At 38.0% G+C, this 22,932-nt stretch overlaps 1 protein-coding gene across 2 annotated transcripts in view; it reads right to left on the bottom strand.

Moving 5' to 3' along the window:
* IFT140 (intraflagellar transport 140) overlaps positions 1-22,932 on the bottom strand; it is a 179,590-nt gene that overhangs the window by 100,674 nt on the left and 55,984 nt on the right. For both annotated transcript variants that reach the window (XM_069108847.1, XM_069108852.1), the window contains 4 exons: positions 19,109-19,200; positions 12,791-12,918; positions 9,240-9,357; positions 1,873-2,003 (listed from right to left, as the gene is read on the bottom strand). In XM_069108847.1, the coding sequence (XP_068964948.1) occupies positions 1,873-2,003; positions 9,240-9,357; positions 12,791-12,918; positions 19,109-19,200 (469 nt within the window). The remainder of the gene's footprint in view (positions 1-1,872; positions 2,004-9,239; positions 9,358-12,790; positions 12,919-19,108; positions 19,201-22,932) is intronic.

Here is a 22,932-nt window from a genome sequence, read left to right on the forward strand (position 1 = left end):
CCCCGCAGCTTTGAAAAACCCAGATGTGGAAACCCAGATGTTGACTGGGTATGGATGTAATGGTTGGACAGTTTGGAAATCTGTCTACTTGATCTGTTTCTGTCTTGATAATTCTGCCTGTATACTTTGAAGTTCGGGGTGCTGACCTTTTCTCCTGAACAAGGTAAACGATATATGTCTGACTGATTAAAGTAAGCTTGTTAACCCATTTTGAGTTGCTTTCCTTTAACAAAGCAGATCCAAGAACCTGTATGGGCAGCAAACCCTGAGGACGTGCTTGGGGTGCTTGCTGCTACAGTGGGTAGGTGGCAGGGCCAGGGGAAGAAGAGAAAGGCCATTGGTGTAGAACATTGCATATACTGTTAGATTTTTTTAATGTATTGCTGGATTTTATGGATTTTTCCCCCTTCTTCCTACCCTCCCCCCTTAAAAAAATTCTTTATTATAAAGGACGATTTTCTAGGAAAAGGAAAGGGTATTGAAAGAAATTTAGGTGAGATAAACAGAGATAACAATGGACATTTATATAGAAGAAAAAAACATTGTGAGAAGACAGGGAAGAGAATGACAATGAGAGAAGTAACAAAGAAAGCAATGATAAAAAAGAATAAAACATTTGTATTTGAATTGAAAAAAATATTTTAACATTTTTGAAAAACAGTAATTTTATGTGATCATTTTTAGTATATGCCTACATGTTTTCTTCCTTTCCAAGAGATCTGAAATCAAATAAGATATTTAGTCCCTAAGATGCAATGGAAAAGCATCGAATTAGGAGAAGGAAGATGAAAGTCTGCTACCCTGTTAATTTTTCTGTTAAAAAAAAATCAAGTATATATGTCCAGGATATGAGGGGAAGCAGAGTTGAAAAAGATCTAGGGGTTTTGGTTACCTGAAAACTCAACTAGTTAAAAAGTTTACAAAAAAGACAATAATAATATTATCATTTACATAGAGCCCTAATGTCAGGCACTATGCTTAGTGCTTTTCAAATATTATTTCATTTGATCCTCACAACAACTTGCAGAAGTGCTATTATGATTGCCATTTTATAGTTGAGGAAACTGCAGCAAACATAGATTAAATCGTTCTAATAAGTGTCCAAGGCTAGATTTGAACTCAGGTCTTCCTGACTCCAGATCTGGCATTCTATCCACTGTGCCACCTAGCTGCATTATCTGTAATCAGAGGCTATATTAGAAGAGGCAGGTAGTCCAGAACAAGGGTGGTGACAGTACTGCTCATACTGGGCTCTAGTAAGGCCATATCTGGAATATCATGTTATTTTAGGGCCAGTATCTTGGCTCTTTTCTATTACAGTTCGGGGTACAGACATGTACCCATAGATTCTTCCCAACAGCAGTTTCAGGCTTCTTTCCCTAGAGAGAAGGTGTGGTATAACAGCCACGCAGAAGTGGGTTTAAGTTTACCTTTGACACTCACTATCTGTTCTTTGTAAGTAAATCATTTAGCCTCTCTGAAACTCAGTTTCCTGTATCTGTAAAACAGGGATATCAACAGTACCTGACTCACATGATTATTGTGAAGTTCAAATCGCCCCCCCCCCACATATTCTCTCTCTATATATAAATATATATATATACACATATATATTTGTATATGTGCATGTTATATATAGATATACACAGGGCTTTGCAAACTGTAAAGCACCATATAAATGTCAACTATTATTATTTTTATTATTATTCCTTCTGGCAGGAGTCAAGTAGAGATACAAGTAATGCCTGTCTCTATAGCAAAGTGCGAAAAAAAAGTTCTTAAACAAGACACACTGTCTAGAAGTTAGAAAATGGTAGATTGTGATGTTCTAAAAATTAAACAGTTCAATACACCCAAACCAAGATTTCTTACTTTTTATTTTCTTCTCCCATAAAAGAGAATGCTTCTTTTCCATCAATTTGTCCAGTCTTAAAGTCAAAAACAGTGACTGTGTCCATTTCAACATCATAGAAGCACATTTTGGAATCAATACTATTGTCAGGCTATTGGGGAAAAGAAAAAAAAGACAGTTCATGTATACTAATTCCATTACCTAAGTGCATTTTGTTCTGGGTCTTTGTGCTTCAGCTTAGATCAATCCTGAGGGTAGAAAAAACATATTTTACATTACTTTGGCCCACTGACTACTCAGGACTTTTAGGGAGCAACATTCAGGTACATCTGGTACCTTTCACTTTTTAAGCCTCAAACTACTCTTTATAATAATTAAATTATCATTTTTTCATAACTGATCATGGTTTACAATGAATAAGAAAACAGTCTGAAGATTTCTAAATATCAAACTAGCTCATTAAACTATTATCACAACTTATTTGGGATATTCCTCCAGTGGAAGTGACTAGAATCAAAGGAACACAGAGAATTGTAGGTTTTGATTCAACTTTGCCAGAGACATTTTTCCCTAGGGCTTAAAGAGCTATGACAATTCAGCATTTTTTATTCCTGGTTAGACATTCACACACCTTTTCTCTCACTCTCTTTTACCTATGTTCCCACTCTTTGGCATCCTTCCACTTCTTCTATCATCTTCTTTGCTATGTCCTTGTCACTATGTCTATTACTTATCACAGTTCTTTTTTACTCATCACATTACTTTATTTCATTATTGTTCCTTGTATGTGTACATGTGCCCTTGTGTAGACGCAAGTATATGACTTGAAACTAAAAAAAAACTAACAAAAGGGAACCAGCTTGATTTGGACAAGATCCTTTCTCCCTATTTTGACATTTCTTCCTTCCTTCCCAAATGGCATCAAAATAACTAGAGTTTGTGTACAAAATATAAGTTTCAGACACAGCTGTGAAAACCATTATAATCAAAACATAATCAGATGAAGTCCATCATTTAAGCTCCCCCTTCCCCAAAAAAGCAATACTACCTATCCAGAAAATAAGCCCTCCCCTTACTGTGTAAGATTCCTCGAAAATAAGCCCTCCCCCAAAAATAAGCCCTATTGAGATTGCTACTGTAGTGAAGGACCGTTCCCCCACCGCCGTGAGCGCATCATCCTGTTCTTCCCCAGTGATTTGCTTATTGAATAAAGGTACATTTTTTTTGTTCACATTTACCTGTTTATTAAAATTGCTGTCTGTTCATTAAAATAAGCCCTCCCCTGAAAATAAGCCCTCTGGTGTTTTTCTGTCCAAAAAAAAAAAATAAGACAGTGTCTTATTATCGGGGAAACACGGTAGAATGAAAATCAGAGATGAATGGACATTTGAAAACTCTATTTTCTGAGATATGCAGACATTACAACCTCTATACCCTAGTCCTATTCCAAGGCTCTGCTGTGGTGGGGCAGCTAACTTTGTGTTCTGGAAGGCCAAGCCAACAGAAGCCAAGCTTTCACAGGTTTTCCCTTCCTACAAAGGCTTCAAAGAAGGTCCCAGCTACAGACTTTTCCAAGAACCAACTTAGCTAAGTCTGAAGAGATCCTTCACCCTTAGGATCCCCATTTAATGATGAATTATTTATACATGACAACCTATGAAAGAAAGAACATAAAATAGCCCTTAGATCTATGTGGCAATCTTCTGCTTCTGACAAGGGCTGAGCACTAAGAATCACATCATTTTAGATGTGTGCTCAGCAGTTTTTGTGTTATAGATCTTATGGACCTCTTTTTGGAATAATGTTCTTAAATGCATAAAATAAAATAATGCAGGCTTACCAAGAAACTAATTATACTGAGATAGTTACCAAAGTATTGGAAAAAACCCTAAGTTCACAGACCTTAGGTTAAGAAATCCTGTTTTAGACTATCAAAAGCAAAAGCATTTAGTTGTTGGTAAGTGTGATATACTTATAAAATGATATATGAATTGATAAATTACTAGAGGAACTGAATTGTAAGAATCTGGGCATTTTCACTAAAAAGGAAACCAGAAGACAAAAGGATGCTACAGTCAAATAGAAGAATGGTTTGCAGGTTCTCCTAGGAAAGGCAAATAAAAGAGCTGGTGGAATTGGCTTTACTGTGTATCCTGAAGCATCATATCATGAGGTATTTGGTCAATTTATATTGCAATGCTCATAGTAAATATATGCAAAAATATTACCATAAAAATAATTGCAACTTCTGCTCCAACATCTGTGGCAGAGGAAGTAGAGAAATTCTATTAAAAAGTTAATAAAAGTCTCCAAATTAAATTAATACATACTGTGAGATCCAGAGACTTTAACATAATGGTAGGCACATGGGAAAGTGGTTTAAAAAAATGCTGTAAAATATGGTTCAATAGTTAAAAAAATAAAAAATAGGGGTGGCTAGGGGCACAGTGAATAGAGCACTGGCCCTAAAGTGAGGAGGATCTGAGTTCAAATCTAACCTCAGACATGTAACTCTTACTAGCCCCATGTGCCCTGCCTTCCCCCTCCAAAAAAAGATAAACAAACAAACATATAAATGAATAAATAAAAGGGAGAGGCCAAAGATTTGAAGACTGCACAAAAGCCTCAGGCCTACACAGCTTGAAAACTCTATTTACATAAATGATAAGGCCCCAGACATGGCAAAAGCCAAATAACAAAACTGAAAAGTAAGACAATATCAATGTGGGAATCATGTCTGCTAGATATTTCTTGCAGCTCCTGTTCACTAAAGTAAAGAGCAAAATGAATGCCAAACTATAAAAAAAAAAACACTATGGTTTCTAGTTAAAACAATTCCAACCTAATATAGTTCAAAAAATGTTTTGTTGCTATCATTTGTTTTTAGAGCATAGACACTTCCTGACATACACATCCCTTCCCTGTAACAAAGAAAAATAGTTAAGAAAAAAATCATAAATATAGTTACTGCATCTGACCATGTAGCATATCTGCAGCCTCCAAACCCAGCAAGTACAGTTAGAGGGAGGGATGATTCATTATCTCCTCAAACAATTACTTAATAAGCGTGCATTGAGAGAGACTACTAGGTGTAGGGAATCCAGAGCTGGCCTCAGGCAGGAAGAACTGTATTTAAATTCATTATGGGATGTTGCTTAATCAAATCTGTTTCCCTGTGAGGTTTCTAGTACTATACCTCCTTCCCATGAATATCAATTTAAGGAGGAGACAGTGTGGTGAACTGGGATTTGTTGTCTTATGTCTTCAGTTATGAAGCCCAAGCTAACTCCCTTTATTTTCACCATTCACCTCTTCAGAGGCCAGTATAACCTACTTTTAGATCTGTGGTCCCTTTCTACTCAGTGCCTGACCACTATCAGGGGTCTATATACTTCTTGTGGAGTAGGATCAGGGGTGTGCTGGTAAATGTTTAATAACTTGATCTCCACAAAAAGTAAGTGGGACAGACTTTCAAGTTTAATCTGCATTATTACCATTTTCTCCATTACTTTCTTAAAACTAGACAATCAACAAAAAAGTAAACTAAGTCCTGATTTGTAGCATTTGTCAATTTCCAAAGTGTATCTACTCACAATGAAAATTTAACAAGTGGCTCTCTTAAGGTCATTCTGGAGCTGGCTCCAGAAGCTTTCTGATTAAAAGGCAAACATGTAGAAGGCATGACCCTTTCTTAGAGAAGATGGTCTCTTAAGTTTCCCATACACCTAAAACAAACCTAATATGAAACTCCTCTCACTCTATTCCATGGGAACATACTTCCGTGGTGCTACATCATTCTTCATTCTACAAAAAGACAATCTGCTCATTTCCCTTGACCTCTGTCCCTCTTTTCCATTGATTTCACCATGCTCTCCTGAAGCTCTCTCCCTGTACTCAGTGAGAGACTGAAGGAATTCTATCCCTTTTTTTCCTCTTTTCACTTAAGCCAAGTGGAAAAATATCTCTAGTTTTCCTCTATGTCTTGTCTTTCCTTAGTCCATTTGAGTGACTTCTTTGTTAGCCCTTTCATTGAAAAAAAAAATTTACTTTAAGAGAATTCAGATTTTAGCTCACGGAATAGGAATTCAACTCTTCCTTCTCTTTCACTAATTCTCTTTAGCCTCTTATATCCTTTCATGCTTCTTCTTTGTTTTCTCTTTAACAGCCTCCTCTTACTCTGGAAGGATGAGAACTGATTTCACTGCTTAGTTTTGTTAACAGTACACTTACTTACCTTCTTGTGTTTCCCTTGCTTGAGTATACTGTTAAGTCAAATGTTCTGCTAATCTTTGTTGCATTTTGGATGAATGACTCAAATGCTTCCCCTTTGTTGAAAGGCTATTTAAAAAAATCGATTACTAGGCTCAGCTTTGCAGGATGTCAATTCGGGGGTGTATCTTGATTTGATTTTCAGAACAGCAAATTCCAGTCTCTGTTTTGACATCATAATAAAAGTAGAACTAGGATATTAGTATTGACTTTCCTTCACAGCTAAAGGACTTGACAGCTTACTAATAATAATAGGTTGCATTTATATAGCACTTTAAGATTTGTAAAGTTCTTTATATATGTTAACTCATTTGATCTTCCCAACTAAACCCCGTCTGGCAGGTGTTGTTTATATCACCATTTTATGCATCAGGAAACAGGCAGGCAGAGAAGTGAATTGTCCAGGATCAGTCAGCTAGCAAGTATCTGAGGAAGAGTTTGAACTAAGGTTGTCTTGCTTCCAAGTTTTGCACTATATCCATTGAACCACTTAGCTGCCTCTATAACTATTCTTTGGCACTGAAACTCTGGAATTTAACCACTATGTTTCAGGGGGTTCTTTTTGCCAGTGATCTGGGGATTCTACCCACTAGAGCCTTGGCTTCTGTTTTTTATACTTCTAGACAATTTTCTTATAATTTTCTTCAATGTAGTATTTACAATTTTACAATTTTGTTATTTTCTGAGAGATAGATGATGCTTAGATTCTCCTTGTACATGCAGTCTTCAAGATCAGTTGTGTTAATCTGTTCCTCTGTTCTTCCAAAGTTGTTGTTTTTTGCTTTTGTTCTGACAAATTTTCTTTCACCTCTACATTTCTGAGTTCCAAATCTGTTTTTCAGTGCCCTTATTATTTTGGAAAGATTCTCCATTTTGTGTTCCAAGTTGTCTACTATTTCTGACCAATCTGTATCTTTCTTTAAAAAAAAAATTTCTCTTTTGAACCATTTTGGAATTTACAATTATTCCATGATCTCTGGGAACATATAGAATATATTTTCTTGCTCATTTTTTTACTAGGGATTTTTTCCCTTTCCTTCAAAACATAATTTTTGAAACATAATTTTTATTCATTTTATTTATTCATCTTTTCTAGAATGCTTGTTCATTTTCCCTTCTATTTTATGACTCTTGCTATTGTTTTATCTGTTTGGATGATGAGATTATACTAAGCTTTCTTGTTTAAGTCTCTCCCCTACCCCTTTCTCTTCCATTCCTGGTACCCTGAATTAGCCATTCTCACTATTCAGTCCCTTATTCCTCCACAATCCTGGTTTATTTATTTATCCTGACCAGACCCTCAGGGTTAGTTGGCCTCTTGGTCTTCTTACCTTATCTTGGAACTAAAGTGTGAAGGTTGTCTGGGTTCTTGTTATGGGGAGAAGAATACACCTCAGTTTTTAGCTGCCTTTTCCTCTTTACAGAAGCTTCTTTCCACTTATCCATTCTTTACTGTCATGTTCCCTTTCTGTTCTGTTACTGGACAGCTACCTTATACAGGGGTTTTATTTTAAGTTCCTGACATGAATAAAGAGGAACTATTTCAGCAAAGTCTTGAAATGTAGGCCTTTTAGACTACTGGCAATTACACATGTAACCTTGGGATGTTTAGGATGAATGGGAATGTCAAGTAGGTTGACACTATTCTGTCTGAAGGCATTATATTATTGGAGTTGTTACCATCTTTTTTTCTTCTTCCTACATCTTTAATTACTATAGATTTTGGTACATTTCTTGATTTATTTTGTTTATGGGGTGGGGGACATATACTGAAAACTACACTGAGATCTTTCTAATTGCCTGGCTTTCAACTTGATCTATGTCAACAAAATGAAACTAAAAACAGGAAATGAATGGAAGAATAGATATTGACACAGATTTATAATAATTTCTTAAAGGAGCTCAACCAATAGTGAAAGAGCTTTGAACACCCCACAACTAGGAAACATTTGAGCTCTTAGCTAAGTGAAGATAGATGGCAAGGAAAGGCAAGAGTGGTTTAGCATACCAATTTTTAAGATCTAATGGAGAATATCAGTGGAAGATTATGACTAGTATTGCCTCATAAAAGTCAAAATTAGTGGTGGAATGGACAAGTTTTGAGAAAGCTTGGTGTGGGTCCCAACAAAGCAAAGTGTTCCAGAGAGCATTAAAGGATGAAATTGAAAAGAAGGCAACAAAGAAATGAATGGTATAAAAGATCTGTAAAGATTTCTTTTTTTTTTCTTTTGAATGAATGAATAAAAAGGCATTTTTAAAACACTTATCATTTCAAAGCACACAAAAACATAAGTCCCTGCCCTCAAGAAGCCCAACTCTAATTGGAAGAGATGACACATATCAGTGATTGGTGACCTGGGAGGGGTGTTCAGGTTTGCAAATTCACAGGGATGGTAGGTTGAGCCATAGAGGAGTGAGAGGATTGACACTTATGATTTCTAAAACAAAATCTTCATCATCAAAGAAAGAAGAGATACTGCGACATTTTTCTCTATTATCACATTATTATGCTATATCAGGAAATAGAAATGGTAGTAGAATAAATGAAGATTAGCAGGACAACTAGACTAGATCAAGTATACAGATGTAGATGACACCATTTTTGTTTTTGGAGTGGGGAAAGCAAGGCAATTGAGGTTAAGTGACTTGTTCAAGGTCATATATAAGTGTCAAGTGTCTGAGGTCGGATTTGAACTCAGGTTCTCCTGACTCCAGCTCATTGGAGTTGCTCCATTCACTGTGCCACCTACCTGCCCCAGATGACACCATTTTGAAGGAGCTGAGCAATCAATTCTAAAAGCAGGGAAGCACCAAGGACGTGGGAAAAAATGTGCTAAAGAGGCAGAAGAGAGGAGGGTACAGGAGAGGTAGGCTAGAAACTGAGAAGAACATTGAAGGCACAGGAAGTGAAATAAAAAGACTATAGATGAAGGAGAGGAGTTAGGAGAAAACAAGATGCAAAGGGGGCATATACGAAAAGGCAAAGAGAAAAAGAGGTGTAAGTCATGCTGAAACAAGCAAGAATATGAGCAGAGAAGAGAAAAGTGGGCCCATTTCTGCATGTCCCTTCCTCAGTGGAATCTCTCTGCATGGAATCCACTGTGGTCTTGGGCCTCACCTTGTGGAGGAGGATGCTGATTTTGTTACCATTGGAGTTACATTTGATGGAGGTAATGCCGCCCATGCCTGGAATTAACTCTGCCAGGTTCTTGCAGTTGCAATGCACTTTGGCCTCTCTGTGGAATCAAATAAAATTAATTCAACACAAGTGATACTATCATGTATATTTAATATTCATTATTCAATAATAGCTAACACAACTCAATAGATGAAGAATGCCCACTGTCTATATTAGGACACTAGGTGAATGGATGATGCACAGGTCTAACTTATCAGTACATTAGTTCTGCAGACCCTGAAAAAGGGCTCAGATCTGAAAAGGCAGTGGAAACATGCCACTCTGGGAAATGCACCATGTTTTTAATGGTCCCAAACTGCCTCTTGAATCAAAAGCTCACCTTTTAAGTAACAATGTGCTTTCAGGGCAGCTGTATATATACCTCATAGAATATCAATTTTCTACAAAATAAAACTGAAATTCACTCAGAGAGCAAGGAGAAGTGCATGGTAGGTATGAGCCACCAAAAACGCACAGGACAGGTGGTGTAAAAGATAATTGGAAAGATGTAGGATCAGAAAAGAAGATGAACTGGCTTTGCAGCAGGAGTGCGAGATAACCATAGAACATCTGTAGGCTCCATTGGTGGCCATGCAATGTCAAGGGATCATAAGGCACCATGGCATAGAGCACAGGGTGCTGGCATGGAAATAGGAAGACCTGAGATCACATCTCAGCATTATATGAATGATTCTGGGCTTGTCACTTAACCTTTCCACATCTGTAAAATGAGGGTGATATGTATAGCATAACCTCACAAGACTGTTGTAAGGAGGAAATAAAAATGTAAATGAGCACTGTGTCAACCTTAGAGAATTTTAGATTATTGTTATCATCACTAGAGGAAGGAGCCCAGCATGTTGGGTTGACACTCTTTGGAAGATTTAAGGGGTATCAAAGACAAGAGCTGCAAATGATGGTAGGGCTTAGATAGGGAGCAGAGAATATCTATGATGAGAGAACAGAACACATAACCGTTCATCTGGAGAGTGTGGGGCTTTCATTCATTAGGCTGGGAGCCAGTCAACAAATCAGTCTCCAGACTCAGAGGGGTAGCTAGATGCCCACCAACACACCAACATCAGAAGACAATGAGTTTATGTTTAAAATTGTAATGCCCATCCTAAAATGTGACATGAAAATATTTTTTTTAAATATTTTAAATATTTTAATAAAATAAATAGAAATAAAATAAAAATTTTTTTTAAAAAAGCTTTATCTTTCTACCTTCAAGGATATCTCACTCCTCTGACATAAAGACTGACACTTAGCTTAAAAACCACATCCACTGAGCAGGTGGACTTCAGAAAAATCTGGAAAGACTCATATGAATTGATGCTTAGTGAAATGAGCAGAAACAAGAAAACACTGTACACAGTAAAAGCCACATTGTGTGATGACTGACTTTGGTAGACTTATCTCTTCTCAGCCATGCAAGGCTCTAAGACAACTTCAAAAGATTCATGATGGAAAATGCTATCCACATCCTGAGAAAGAACTATGGAGTCTGAATACAGATCAAAGCATGCTATTTGCTCTCTTTTTTTGTTTGTTTTGTTTTTTCTTTCATGTTTCTCCCATTCATTCTATCTTCTTTACAAAATGACTAATGTGAAAATATGTTTAATAAGAATGTGTATGTAGAGCCTTTATCAGGTTGCACGTCTCTGTTTTAGGGAGAGGGGAGAGAAGGGAAGCAGAGAAAATTTAAAACTAAAGCTTATGGAAGTGAATGTTGAAAATGAAAATTAAATAAATTAATTTAAAGGAAAAAAAAAGCCCACATCTATACCTGTTCCTAAAATTGCAACTGATCAATGTGTCAGATAATCTGATTACATTATACAATATAAGAGATTAGATATTTATAGAGTCATACATGCAATTATACATTCTGTTTTGTTTTAGAAGAAACAAAGAATGGAAAAGATGGAAAGCAAAGTTAAGAACATAATAAATGGGTTACTGTGCTGTTTTAAATATAAAGATGGTAGAAGGTAGTGATGTCAAATTCAGATAGAAACAGGGACCGTTGATCTTTGATAAGGACACTTGAGAGCCACGTACTGACTTTAAAATGTAATTTAATCTATATTTCATTGTATTTTTGTTTATTTTGTCAACTATTTCCAATTACATTTTAATCTGGTTTAGGCCATGCCTAGGAGGATTGTGGGCTGTGTGTTCAACACCTCTGGTCATGGAAAGAATGCTAGATCTGGATTGAGAGGACTGGGATCTAAAAATTGGCTTTCTGTACTACTTCTCTGACTTTGGACAAGGGACTGAATCTGACTGGATTCAATTTCTTTCTCTGTCAAGGGAGGTAGCTGAATTCTGAGATCCCTTCTAGGGCTAATCCTATGATCTATTAAGTCTACACTTTTGAGTTATTTTTCCAGTAGTGATAAGTTTATCATTATCTAGTTTTTGTCTCTGTCCCCTCTTGTAAACAACAGCACAAATTTGAAAGATGTAGATGAGTCAAGAGACTGTCCACAGCCATAGACTTCTAATCCACGACTGTGGCCATGTTAGTACTGAAATAATTAGAATGAACAGTACTAAGAGCCAAGTATTTACACAACATGCAAACCTTACCTAGAATCCAAGTAGATGTGTAGCAAGTTAAGCTAGAAGGAGAGATCATGGAAGCAGCCAGTGGATGAAGTGCTAAACTTGAAGTCTTACTAGCTGTGTGACCCTGGGAAAATCATTTAACTTCTATCTGCTTCATTTTCCTCATCTATAAAATGGGGATAATTAATAATAGCTATCTAGCATGGTTGTTATGAGGATCAGATGAGACATTTGTAAAGTACTTTAAAACCTTAAAGTGCTATGGAAACTCTAGCTATTATTATTTTTCAGATCAGAAAACTGAGGCCCAAATAGATTAAGTGATTTGCCCAAGAAAGCAGTTAGCTAGTTTTTAGAACAAGAACCAGAACCCAGACCTCCTGACTCCTAATCCAGGACTATTTCCATTACATCAGACTGGCTCTCTGTCAAAACCTTAAGATTATCTCACACAGGTGAAAAGACTGACAATTTAAACTAAGAAGTAAAAATTACATAGTAAGTCAAAAGTGGTTCCCAAAACTGAATGGTCTGATCCTGGCTTATCTCCCAGTTTTTTCTCTCCTGTCTCCTTGTTCATTCATTTTCAGTAGTGTCCAACTCTTTGTGTTGGACCCCATTTTGGGGTTTTCTTGGCAAAAATACTGAAGCGGTTTGCCCTTTTCTTTTCCAACTCATTTTACAGATTAGGAAACTAAGGCAAACGGGGTTAAGTGACTTGCCCAGCATCACACAGCTAGTAAGTGTCTGAGGCCAGATTTGAACTCAGGAAGATGAGTCTTCCTGACTCTAGCCTAGCCCTCTATCCACTGAGTCACCTAACTGCCCTGGCTTATTTCCAAGTTTTCTCTCTCTTGTCTCCTAACAAAGTTCAAACATCATAGAAACTCTTATTCGGGCATCAACAGTACCTTCGGGAGAGATCAAAACTTTTAAAGTGAGCCAAGTCTGTTCCTACAACCAGGAAATTCCCACAGACATCCAAGCAGCATGGGTTTCCCTCTGTCTCGGAAAACATTAGCAGCTGTTTGACAGTTCCCTGAGGAAAAAGAAAAAAGAAAAAAGTCATTGGAGGAACTTAAGGAAGGGTGCATTGTATTCTTATCAGTCAGTCAGGAAATTCTACTTCATTTGACTCTCTAGACACGTGGGTTTTACTGTTAATGCTCCACACTGCTATGAGAGTGAGACTAAATATTTGGTAGGTGGGTATGTGGGGCATGGGAATAATGTTTCTTTGCAATTTAAAGCAATTCATTCCTCTCTTTAAAGATTAAGGTGAAGTGAAGCAGCATCTTTTTAAGTTGACTAATACTGTTCCTCAGAGTTTACTTTAATTGACCGATAGGCATATGTGTATTTTAACAAAGATTATCAGAAAGCAATAAGAAAGGGTAATTACATATTTGCTTTAATTTCTTTTAGCATTGGAGTTTAGTTTAGGCTCATATTATTCTAGCCATATTTATGTATGTTTCCTATGATCTACTAGTATGAATGGATTTGAAATTTAATTATTTTTGGGACAGAAGAAAAATTTTTTTAATCTACATCTCATTACCCTTTATAATGCCTATGATTTTTTAAACAGTATTTTATTTTTTCCAATTACATGTAAAGACAATTTTTAGCATACATTTTTTAAAATGTGAGTTCCAAATTTTCTCCCACCCTCCCTAAGATGGTAAGCAATTATATGTTATATATGTGTAATCATATAAAACATTTTTCCATATTATTCATTTGTGGAAAAAAACATATCAAAAGGAAAAAAAAAGAAAGTGAAAATAGTAGACTTCAATCTGCATTCAGCCTCTATCAGTTCTTTCTCTGGATGTGGTTAGCATTTTTCATCATGAGTCCTCTGGAACTGACTTGGATCATCATTCATAGTTAGTCATTGTTACAATGCTGTTGTTACTGTGTACCATGTTCTCCTGGTTCTGCTCACTTCACTCAGCATCAGCATCATACTTTCCAGGTTTTTCTGAAAATTCTCTCATCATTTCTTATTCTTCCATTACATTCATATACCACAACTTGTTCAGCCATTCTCTAACTGATGGGCATCCCCTCAATTTGTGATTCTCTGGCACCACAAAAAGAGCTGCTAACATATTTTTGTACAAACAGGTCCTTTTCCCTTTTAAAAAAAAAGTCTCTTCAGGATATAGACCTAGTAGTGGTATTACTGGATCAAGGCATATGCATAATTAGATTGTCCTTTGGCCACAGTTCCAAATTGCTTTCCAAAGTAGTTGGATCGGTTCAAAAACTCTACCAACAGTGTATTACTGCCCCAGTTTTCCCACATCTTCTCCAACATTTATTATTTCCTTTTCTGTCATATTCGCCAATCTGATAGGTATGAGGTGATATCTCAGAGTTACTTTAATTTGCATTGCCCTAATCAATAATGAGAGCATTTTTTTCATGTGACTATAGATAGCTTTGATTTCTTTGTCTGAAAATTATCTGTTCATATCCTTTCACCATTTATCAACTGGGGAATGACTTGTATTCTTTTAAATTTGACTCAGTTCTCTATATAGTTGAGAAATGAAGCTTTATTAGAGACACTTACTATAAAAATTGTTTTCCAGCTTTCCGATTTCCTTCTAATCTTGGTTTGCCCATGATTTTAAAATAATATTTTGTATGCAGTTTTGTAGATCATTTAACATAATGCATTTTCTTTACATTTTATTTTATTCAATATTAGATTTTATCAGGGTTTTTTTGGGGTAAAAACAACTATATTATTTATGTAATATTCTCTCTCTGGGCTGGCCTCCCCACTTCCATCCCCGCCGCCCAGCAATAACATGTTGGTCCCCAGATGAATTGCTACTACCATTCTCAGGATTCTAAGGATGACCCTAACACTATAGCTCATAAACTCTCATTTTTATGTTCACCCTTAACATTCAGTCAATAGATTCAATTGGCTTTTCATAAAAGCCAATTACTCAAATGTCTTACTAAGAACAATAGTTATGAGATGTTTTCACCAAAACCTGGGGTGCAGTATTCCACAAATCCATACAGAATCTGTGAAGGGAAGAATTGACATAAACTTCAAGAGCAATGGTAGTGAAGCATAGATTTGAGGAACACACAATGGTCATGGTGACTCACGACTGTAACTGCAGGTCCTCAATGGTCTCCTTTTCTGGGGGGTTCTCACATAATTCTCTTTGGGACGTGTTGGGAATGATCAGTAAGCCTTGACTCTTTGCTGGCTAGCTCTTTCCTTGAAGGACACCACCTCTCTGCTGGACAGGCAGCCACTGCAAGGTGAGGCTGAATGTGCGGTCTGTTTGCCACTGGCATTCCCATGGGCTCATTTCTTCCTGGGCTAAGACAGGCAGGAACCTCAGATGCTGGGCAGATACTGCCAGGTTGGGACAGGTAGGACCTTAAGGTGCTGGTCTGCAGCTTCCCTGACTGAGCCAGATAGATTGTTCAGTCACTGGGTTCTTTTCAAGGCAGAGTTTCTCTGTGGAATGGGTCAATCTGCTAGATTCTCTGGGCTCAGTCTTCAAAGGGCAGCAGTGGTCTGTATGACTTCAAGCCTGTGGCTTAGCAAAATGTTACAATTCTCTTTTCAGCTGGAATGTTACAACACACTTTTCAGCAAGGCCAATAGCACTTGATCTAGGATTTGCAGAAATCAACGTCCTGTTTCACCCGTTCTGAGGTTTGTCACCTTCAGGCAGGGGGTTTAAGAGGTCTAGTCTGTCCTACTAAACATACCTTCATGGTCAAAGGTAGCTAGCTTCCTTCAATGAAGTATTCCACTTTACTTATGATGACTACCTCAGGCTTCAGATTCCTATTACATTTTATGCAGAGGAATATCTGGGAATATAGCTACTGAATTATTCTGTGCACAAGGGGCAAATTCATTATTTCATATGTTGCTGAGCTATTCAACCCTATTTCTAGGGTTGTAGACTATTTCTAGGGTGTAGAATGCTTGGCTCCTGAAAGAGTTTTCCCTTAATATTTTAATGCCTGTTTTTGCCCCTTATAGACATTCAGCCAAGTCTAAAGGAGAAAAACCATTTCATCATCTTTATACTTTATAAAACTCTCTATCATGAAAAAGAATAATATAAAAGCCTGTGATTATAGTGGTAAGAAAAATGTGTAAGTGATAAACACCTAATAATTATCACATCAGATTAAGTGACTCAAATGATCTTCCTTCTCTACATTGCTATCCAATGTAGGTTGGCTTTAAAGAGAGTAGAGTATCAGGAAGATGAATAGAAGGTAACATGGCCATTAAAAAATTCTAGGTAAGTTAACATTTTCCAAGAGCATTAGAGAGAGGAAGGAGAAGTAGTATTAAGCAATTTGGGGCAGTTTGGCTCCTACTACAGATAGACTAAGGCTTCCACAATGCAAGCTATACAAATTCTCATGATGCCAAGTTGTTATCTCAAGGGGTTAATTATAAGCCTCTAATGGTCTCTTTTTCACCTAAAAGTAGAAAACTACATGCTGTCCTTCCCAATAAGTGGTCAAATGCTATTTGGTATCATTAAACCCTGCTCACTGACTTAGCTTTTCATGATTTTTACCTTTCATTTCTCGTAGGTTAGGAAGACAATTTAAGAATAACATGTTATAGTTATAGGAATGGAGACCAGAGAAGAGATAGTAGCTCCTCCATCACCCCATCTAGTGGGCAAGGGCCTTGATGTAAAGGCAGTAGGTATCTGTTAGCAGGTGGCTATGTTTGCTCCATGTGGCAGCGAGGGTCAACCCTACACCATTATCGCTCCCACTTTAATGGTGTGTTTTGTTAAGGGTGGAGAGCCAGATATGGGAAAATATGGTTGGCCCTGTACTGCCTGTGAAGGTTCAGATATGTATACAGAAAGCAATCCCAACCATGGAGTTTAGAAGTAGTTAGGGGCACAGCTTGTTAGTCCTGGGAAACAGAAAGACCTGAGTTCAAATCCTGCCTCAAACACTTATCACTTAACTGTGGTCTTACTATAATTTCCTCATCTGTAAAATGGAGTTTGTAATAACACTTACCTCCCAGGGCTGTCGTGAGTATGAAATGAAATCATATTTGTAAAGTGCTTAGCATATTGTCTGGCACAAAGTAAAATCTTAATAAATGATTGTTTCCCCCTCCCCTGAATTCTTCCACTCCTTTAAACATTGCCCTTTCCTTTAAAAAAATGAGCTGCTTCCTTCAAACCCCTAGTTCTGATCCACCCAGAATTCAGCCTCTCTCTTTCCTCCAATGTCTCACTAGACAAACAAAGCCAGACATTCTGTGCTCAGCTAGAAGCATCAATTTAAAGGATACTGGTACCTTGGGAGTTGGGGGTGTAATGGGAATGTAAATTTTTAAGATCTTCCCTGCCCCTAGGCTAAAGAGCACCTGGAGCCTGGAGTGGGAGGCTTGTTTTTCAGTAGATACTTCTTGATTGGCCAGTGAGTCCAGGAGAAGGCTATATAAGCCCTGATGTGTAGCTTTGTTTTGGGGCTCACTTTGAGAAGTGTTCTGTGATTTGAAACTCTGGAAAGCTGTTGTTAAGAGCACCCCTCCCCCTTTGAAAAACCCAGATGTTGATTTGGTATGGATGTAATGGTTGGACAGTTTGAAAATGTCTACTTGATCTGTTTCTCTGTCTTGATAAGTCTGTATACTCTGAATTTCGGGGTGCTGTCTTTTTCCCCTGAACAAGGTAAGCGATACATGTTTGACTGATTAAAGTAAGCTTGTTAACCATTTTGAGTTGCTTTCCTTTATCAAAGCAGATCCAAGAACCTGTGTTGGTAGCCACCCTGGGGATGCTGGGGTGCTTGCTGTTACAGGGGGGAAGACCCACTTTAGAAAAGTTCCTGCTTAAGGGCTAGAAGATATTTTTGCTTCCACTAGAAAAGGCTCCAGTCCCAGGGCCAAATATAGTTTCAGTACTGACATTTAACTCTTTGCAGAAGCCACACAAGCTATAGGTGACCTAAGGGGTCTTTTGTCTTCCTATAGTAATCTGCTAACCAAAGAAAAAAGGTTAAGAACTTGTATTCTAAGGAAATGTGATCATTTGTGTTTTACAAAAAGTAAGTTTCTTGCATAAGGTCTAACTGTGTGGCAAAGACAATTTTATAAAATAGCAGGTGCGGGTTAATGATGAATGGATGTAAAATATCATTTACTAGGGGGCAGAACCAAGATGGTGGAGTAAAAGCAGGAACTTGTTGAGCTCCCACTCCAACCATGTCCAATACCTGTAAAAAATTACTCTAAACAAATTTTAGTGCTACAGAACCCACAAAAGTGACAGAGAGAAACAAATCTCCTGCTGAAGGCAGCCTGGAAGGCCAATAAGAAGAGTCTATTGCACCAGGCTGGGAGCGGACCCATGCCAGCCCAGACCCATGACACAGACTGGCCAGAGAAGACTTCAGGAGAGTGAATCAGAGTGAACTGCAGCTGTGGCAGTTTCCAGACTTCTCAAGTCATAAACCCCAAAGAGAAAGCAAAAGGGCAGTCATCTGTAGGAAGTGGGTGAGAGCCCCCAGGGGGGCAGAGGCGGCAGTGCTGGCAGCAGCAGCACTGGCTGCAACTGCTGCTGCAGCGGCTGCCTCCTGAGCTTCAAGTTCACAGATTGTGGGGGGACAAGTGACTGTCCAGAGGGTAACTGTAGGACTCTCTTTGCTGGCACTGAGGTAGAATTCTCTTGCCTTGACCTGCTTGGATCTGGGTCACAGTCTTGGGTGGTGGTCCTGGGGTGAGGAGCGCTGGCATGGCAGAGCTAGTTGAGGCTGTAGAGAGGCAGTCCTCCTCTCAGTTCTGAGGCAAGTGCCTAGAAGAAGCTCTGACAACAGTTGCACAAAACTCCAGAAATTTGGGACACAACATTCTCCACTCTGGAAGCAGAGTTCTACCGTGGCAAAGCAAGATGAGCAAACAGAGGAAGAGAAATTAAACTATAAAACTGGTTTTTGGTGACAAAGACAATCAAAATAAAATCAGAAGACAACAAAGTCAAAAGCCTCCAAGAAAATATCATTTACCATAAAGAAAGAGATGTTTGCTTTGTCTAAAGGTCACCTTGTACACATTTTAAACACCGAAACATAATGAGATGAATTGGATATGAGAAAATATAAACAAGGTTTTGTTACAATTCAAAAACAGGTTTCTACTCTAATATTCCCTATCAGCACTTCCCACTTCCATCTTATCAGTAGATTACCTGCCAAGTGCGAACTTGAACTCTATTTGGCTCCACTGTATAAACATTTTCTTCATGCATTGCCAGCACAGGAGACTCACATGGGAAGGAACCTTAAAAAACAAAAATAGTATGTTAGAACTACAATGATTCATTAATCAAAACCTCTCTTTATTTCTCTTTTGAAATATGGAGATTACCAATTACCAAGGCATCATCAATCAGTCAATCAGGTTTTCAGGTAAGGAATGGATGAGATGATCTATAATGCCTTTTCCAAGTCTTAGATTCTATATTTCTAGGAGAATTTGTTGAAAATTGCTAGGTACTATGGTAAATATTAAAAGTATATAAGAAATGCTCTATACCTTCAAAAATATTACAGTTTGGGAAGATAATCTGGAAGTAACACTAATGTCCACGAAAGAGAAAAAAAAAATACAAAGTGTCATATAATTACTGAAATAGATTCAACAAATATTAATTAAGCATCTATTATATGCAAAACATTTGAGGAGTTCCAGTGAGGAATATGAAGACGTGCTACCTAACATTATATGATACAGACTGTCTGGTGTATGGTTTATAATAAAATTCAATCTAACAAACATTTATAAAGTGCATAGTTTATTTTTCATTAGAAGAGAGAGTTTAATGCGGGTTGCAACATTTTCTTAAGATTTTGTGCAGTTGGGGGTGGCTAGGTGGCACAGTGAGTAAAGCACTGGCCCCAGAGTCAGGAGGACCCGAGTTTGGTTTTGGCCTCAGACACTTAACACCCACACAAAAAAACTAGCAGTGTAACCTTGGGCAAGTTACTTAACCCGAACTGCCCTCTAAAAAGGCAAAATTAATTAATTATTTTAATTTAAAAAAAGATTTTGTGTAGTAAATAGAGCAATGGTCCTGGAGTCAGGAGGACCTGAGTTCAAATCTGAACTCAGACACTTGATATACTCACTAGTTGTGTGGCCTTGGGCAAGTCGCTTAAACCCAAATGCATTGCCATCCCCCCTCCAAAAAAAAAGATTTTGTAACCAACCTAAGTGTGCTTGGATAAGTAAGGGAGCAAAGCATCTGAGGTGGAAGGAAAAGAAGGAGCAAGGACAAGCAAATAGATAGAAACATGGCACACACAGGGGATAGTATTGTGGTGGGAACAACTCTTATTTTAGGCAGTATAGGCTGGTACTTTAAGTTGACAGGGAGGCCCTTTTGCTTACAAAAGTGTGTGGGGGGTGGATTTAAGTAGCAGCAGCAGGGTCTAATGGATAAAGCACAGAATATACAGTCAATAGATCTGGGTTTGAGTCCCAGCTCTGACATCTGCCAAGCCATTTTACCTTTAGTAAGTCCCTCAATCAAGGCATGCATCTAGTTGTCACAGCTCTAATTATTAGGAAAATCCTCCTAGAATTGAGGTAAAATCCATCTCTCTGCAACTTCAACTTACTGTTTCTTTTCTGCCCTTTGGAACTAATCAGAACAAGTCTTAGCCCTCTTCCAATGATCACCCTTCAAAAACAGCTCTCATGACTCCATTAGCTTTCTTTTCTCTTGCCTAAACATTCTCACTTCTTTGAAATGATTCTCACATGACATGGACTCAAGCAACCTAACCATGTTGGTCACTCTCCTGGACACAATCCAGCTTATCAATGTCTTTCCAAAAATGTCTGCCAGAAGTTTTCAAAGCTATCTATAATCATATGAAAAAATGCTATAAATCACTATTGATTAGAGAAATGCAATCAAAATAACTTTGAGGTACTACATCTCATCTGTCAGATTGGCTAAGATGACAAAACAGGAAAATGATAAATGCTGGAAAAGATGTGGAAAAATTAGAACACTTATGAATTATTGGTGGAGTTGTGAACTGATCCAACCATTCTGGAGAGCAATTTTGAATTATGCCCAAAGGGCTATAAAACCATTCATATCCTTTGAGGCAGCAATACCAGTTCTAGGGCCGTATCCCAAAGAGATCATACAAGAGGGAAAAGGACCCATAAGTACAAAAATATTTATAGTACCTCTTTTTGTGGTGGCAAAGAATTGGAAATCAAGGGGATGTCCATCAATTGGTAAATGGATAAACAAGTTGTGGTATATGAATGTAATGGAACACTACTGTGCCGTAAGAAATGATGAGCAGTGGGGCGGCTAGGTGGTGCAGTGAATAGAGAACCGGCCCTGGAGTCAGGAGGACCTGGGTTCAAATGTGACCGCAGACACTTAACATTTACTAGCCTTGTGACCTTGGGCAAGTTACCTAACCCCAAATGCCCTGCCCTCCCCCTTCCAAAAAGCAAAAAAAAAAAAAAAAAAGATGAGCAGATGGACTTCATAATAACTTGGAGAGACTTACATAAACTGATGCTGAGTGAGGGGAGTAGAACCAGGAGAACATTGTACACAATACAGACACATTGTATCTGTGATGACTATTTGATAGACTGGGCTCCTTTCAGGAATGCAAGGCTATAAGACAACTCCAAAAGACTCATGATGGAAAAGGCTATCCACATTCAGAGAAAGAATTAGGGAGTCTGAATGCAAACTACTTGCTCACTCTCTTTTTTGCTTTGTTTTGTTTCTTCTTTCTTGCTGTGCATGCCATTGGTTATAATCCCTCTTTACACCTGACTAACGTTTAATGTGAAGGTGTTTGTAGAACCTATATCAGACTGCATGCCACCATGGGGGGGAGGGGGGGAAGAGGAGGAAAAGGAGTGGGAGACAATTTGAAACTTAAAAGCCTGTGGAACTGAATGTTGCAAACTAAAAGTAAACAAATAAATAAAAATTTAAAAATATGTCTACCAGAAATAAACACAATATTTCAGATGTGGTCTGACCAGGGCAGAATACAAGCAGAACTATCACCTCCTTATTCTGGAAAATGTCTTTTTCAATGGTGCATAAGATCACATTAGCTTTCTTAGACTCCATGTCACAATGCTAACTTATGCTGAGTTTTCTCTCCACCCAAACCTCCAGATCCCATTTTCTTTCCCCATGAAATTGACCTCTCTTCCAAACAACTACATCTCTAGGATAAACTATGAACTCCTGTCTTTATTTTTTAAAGCTTTTTACAGATCTCATCCCAAACTAATATTTCAGCCCTGCCAAAAATGAATTTCATTAAAAATTTCATTCATAGCACACTGCCTGGCATATAGGTACTTAAATCTGAGTGTAATCAATGAAGAGGAAAAAATTCAATGATGTAGAGGAATTTAATACGGGTTTTTTTTTTTTTTGCTTCTTTTTTTTGGAGGGGGGAGCACAGGGCAATTGGGGTTAAGTGATTTGCCCAAGGTCACACAATTAGTAAATGCTAAGTGTCTGAGGTCGGATTTGAACTCAGGTCCTCCTGACTCCAGGGCCAGTGCTCTATTCACTGAGCCACCTAGCCACCCCATTTTAATGCTTTCTTGAGAAAAAAAAAAACAGAATAGAAAATTTGACTTTCTTGCATTCTAGAATCCAGTGAAACTGGCCTTTCCTCTGCTCTTCACACTGGACCCTTCCCCACCTGTCCCCAGGCCTTGCTCTGGCTCTCTCTTGCTTGAAAGTCACTCCTTCCTCATTTATGCTTCACAGCAGAAGACCTTTCTTCCTTCATGATAAAGTTTAAGCACCAAGGGGTGGCCAGGTGGCTCAGAGAGTAAGAGCACCAGCCCCAGTGTCAGGATGACCTGGGGATCAAATCTGGGCTCACATACTTAGCACCACACCCAGAAATAACTGGCCGTGTACCTTGAGCAAGTTACTTAACCCCGATTGCTTAAAAAAAAAAAAAGTTTAAGTACCATCTTTTATATGAAGGCTTTCCT

The sequence above is a fragment of the Petaurus breviceps genome, unplaced genomic scaffold (genome assembly GCF_028583685.1).
Source record: "Petaurus breviceps papuanus isolate PSGF00001 unplaced genomic scaffold, PetGlider_PUasm1.0 138, whole genome shotgun sequence".
Taxonomy (NCBI): domain Eukaryota; kingdom Metazoa; phylum Chordata; class Mammalia; order Diprotodontia; family Petauridae; genus Petaurus; species Petaurus breviceps.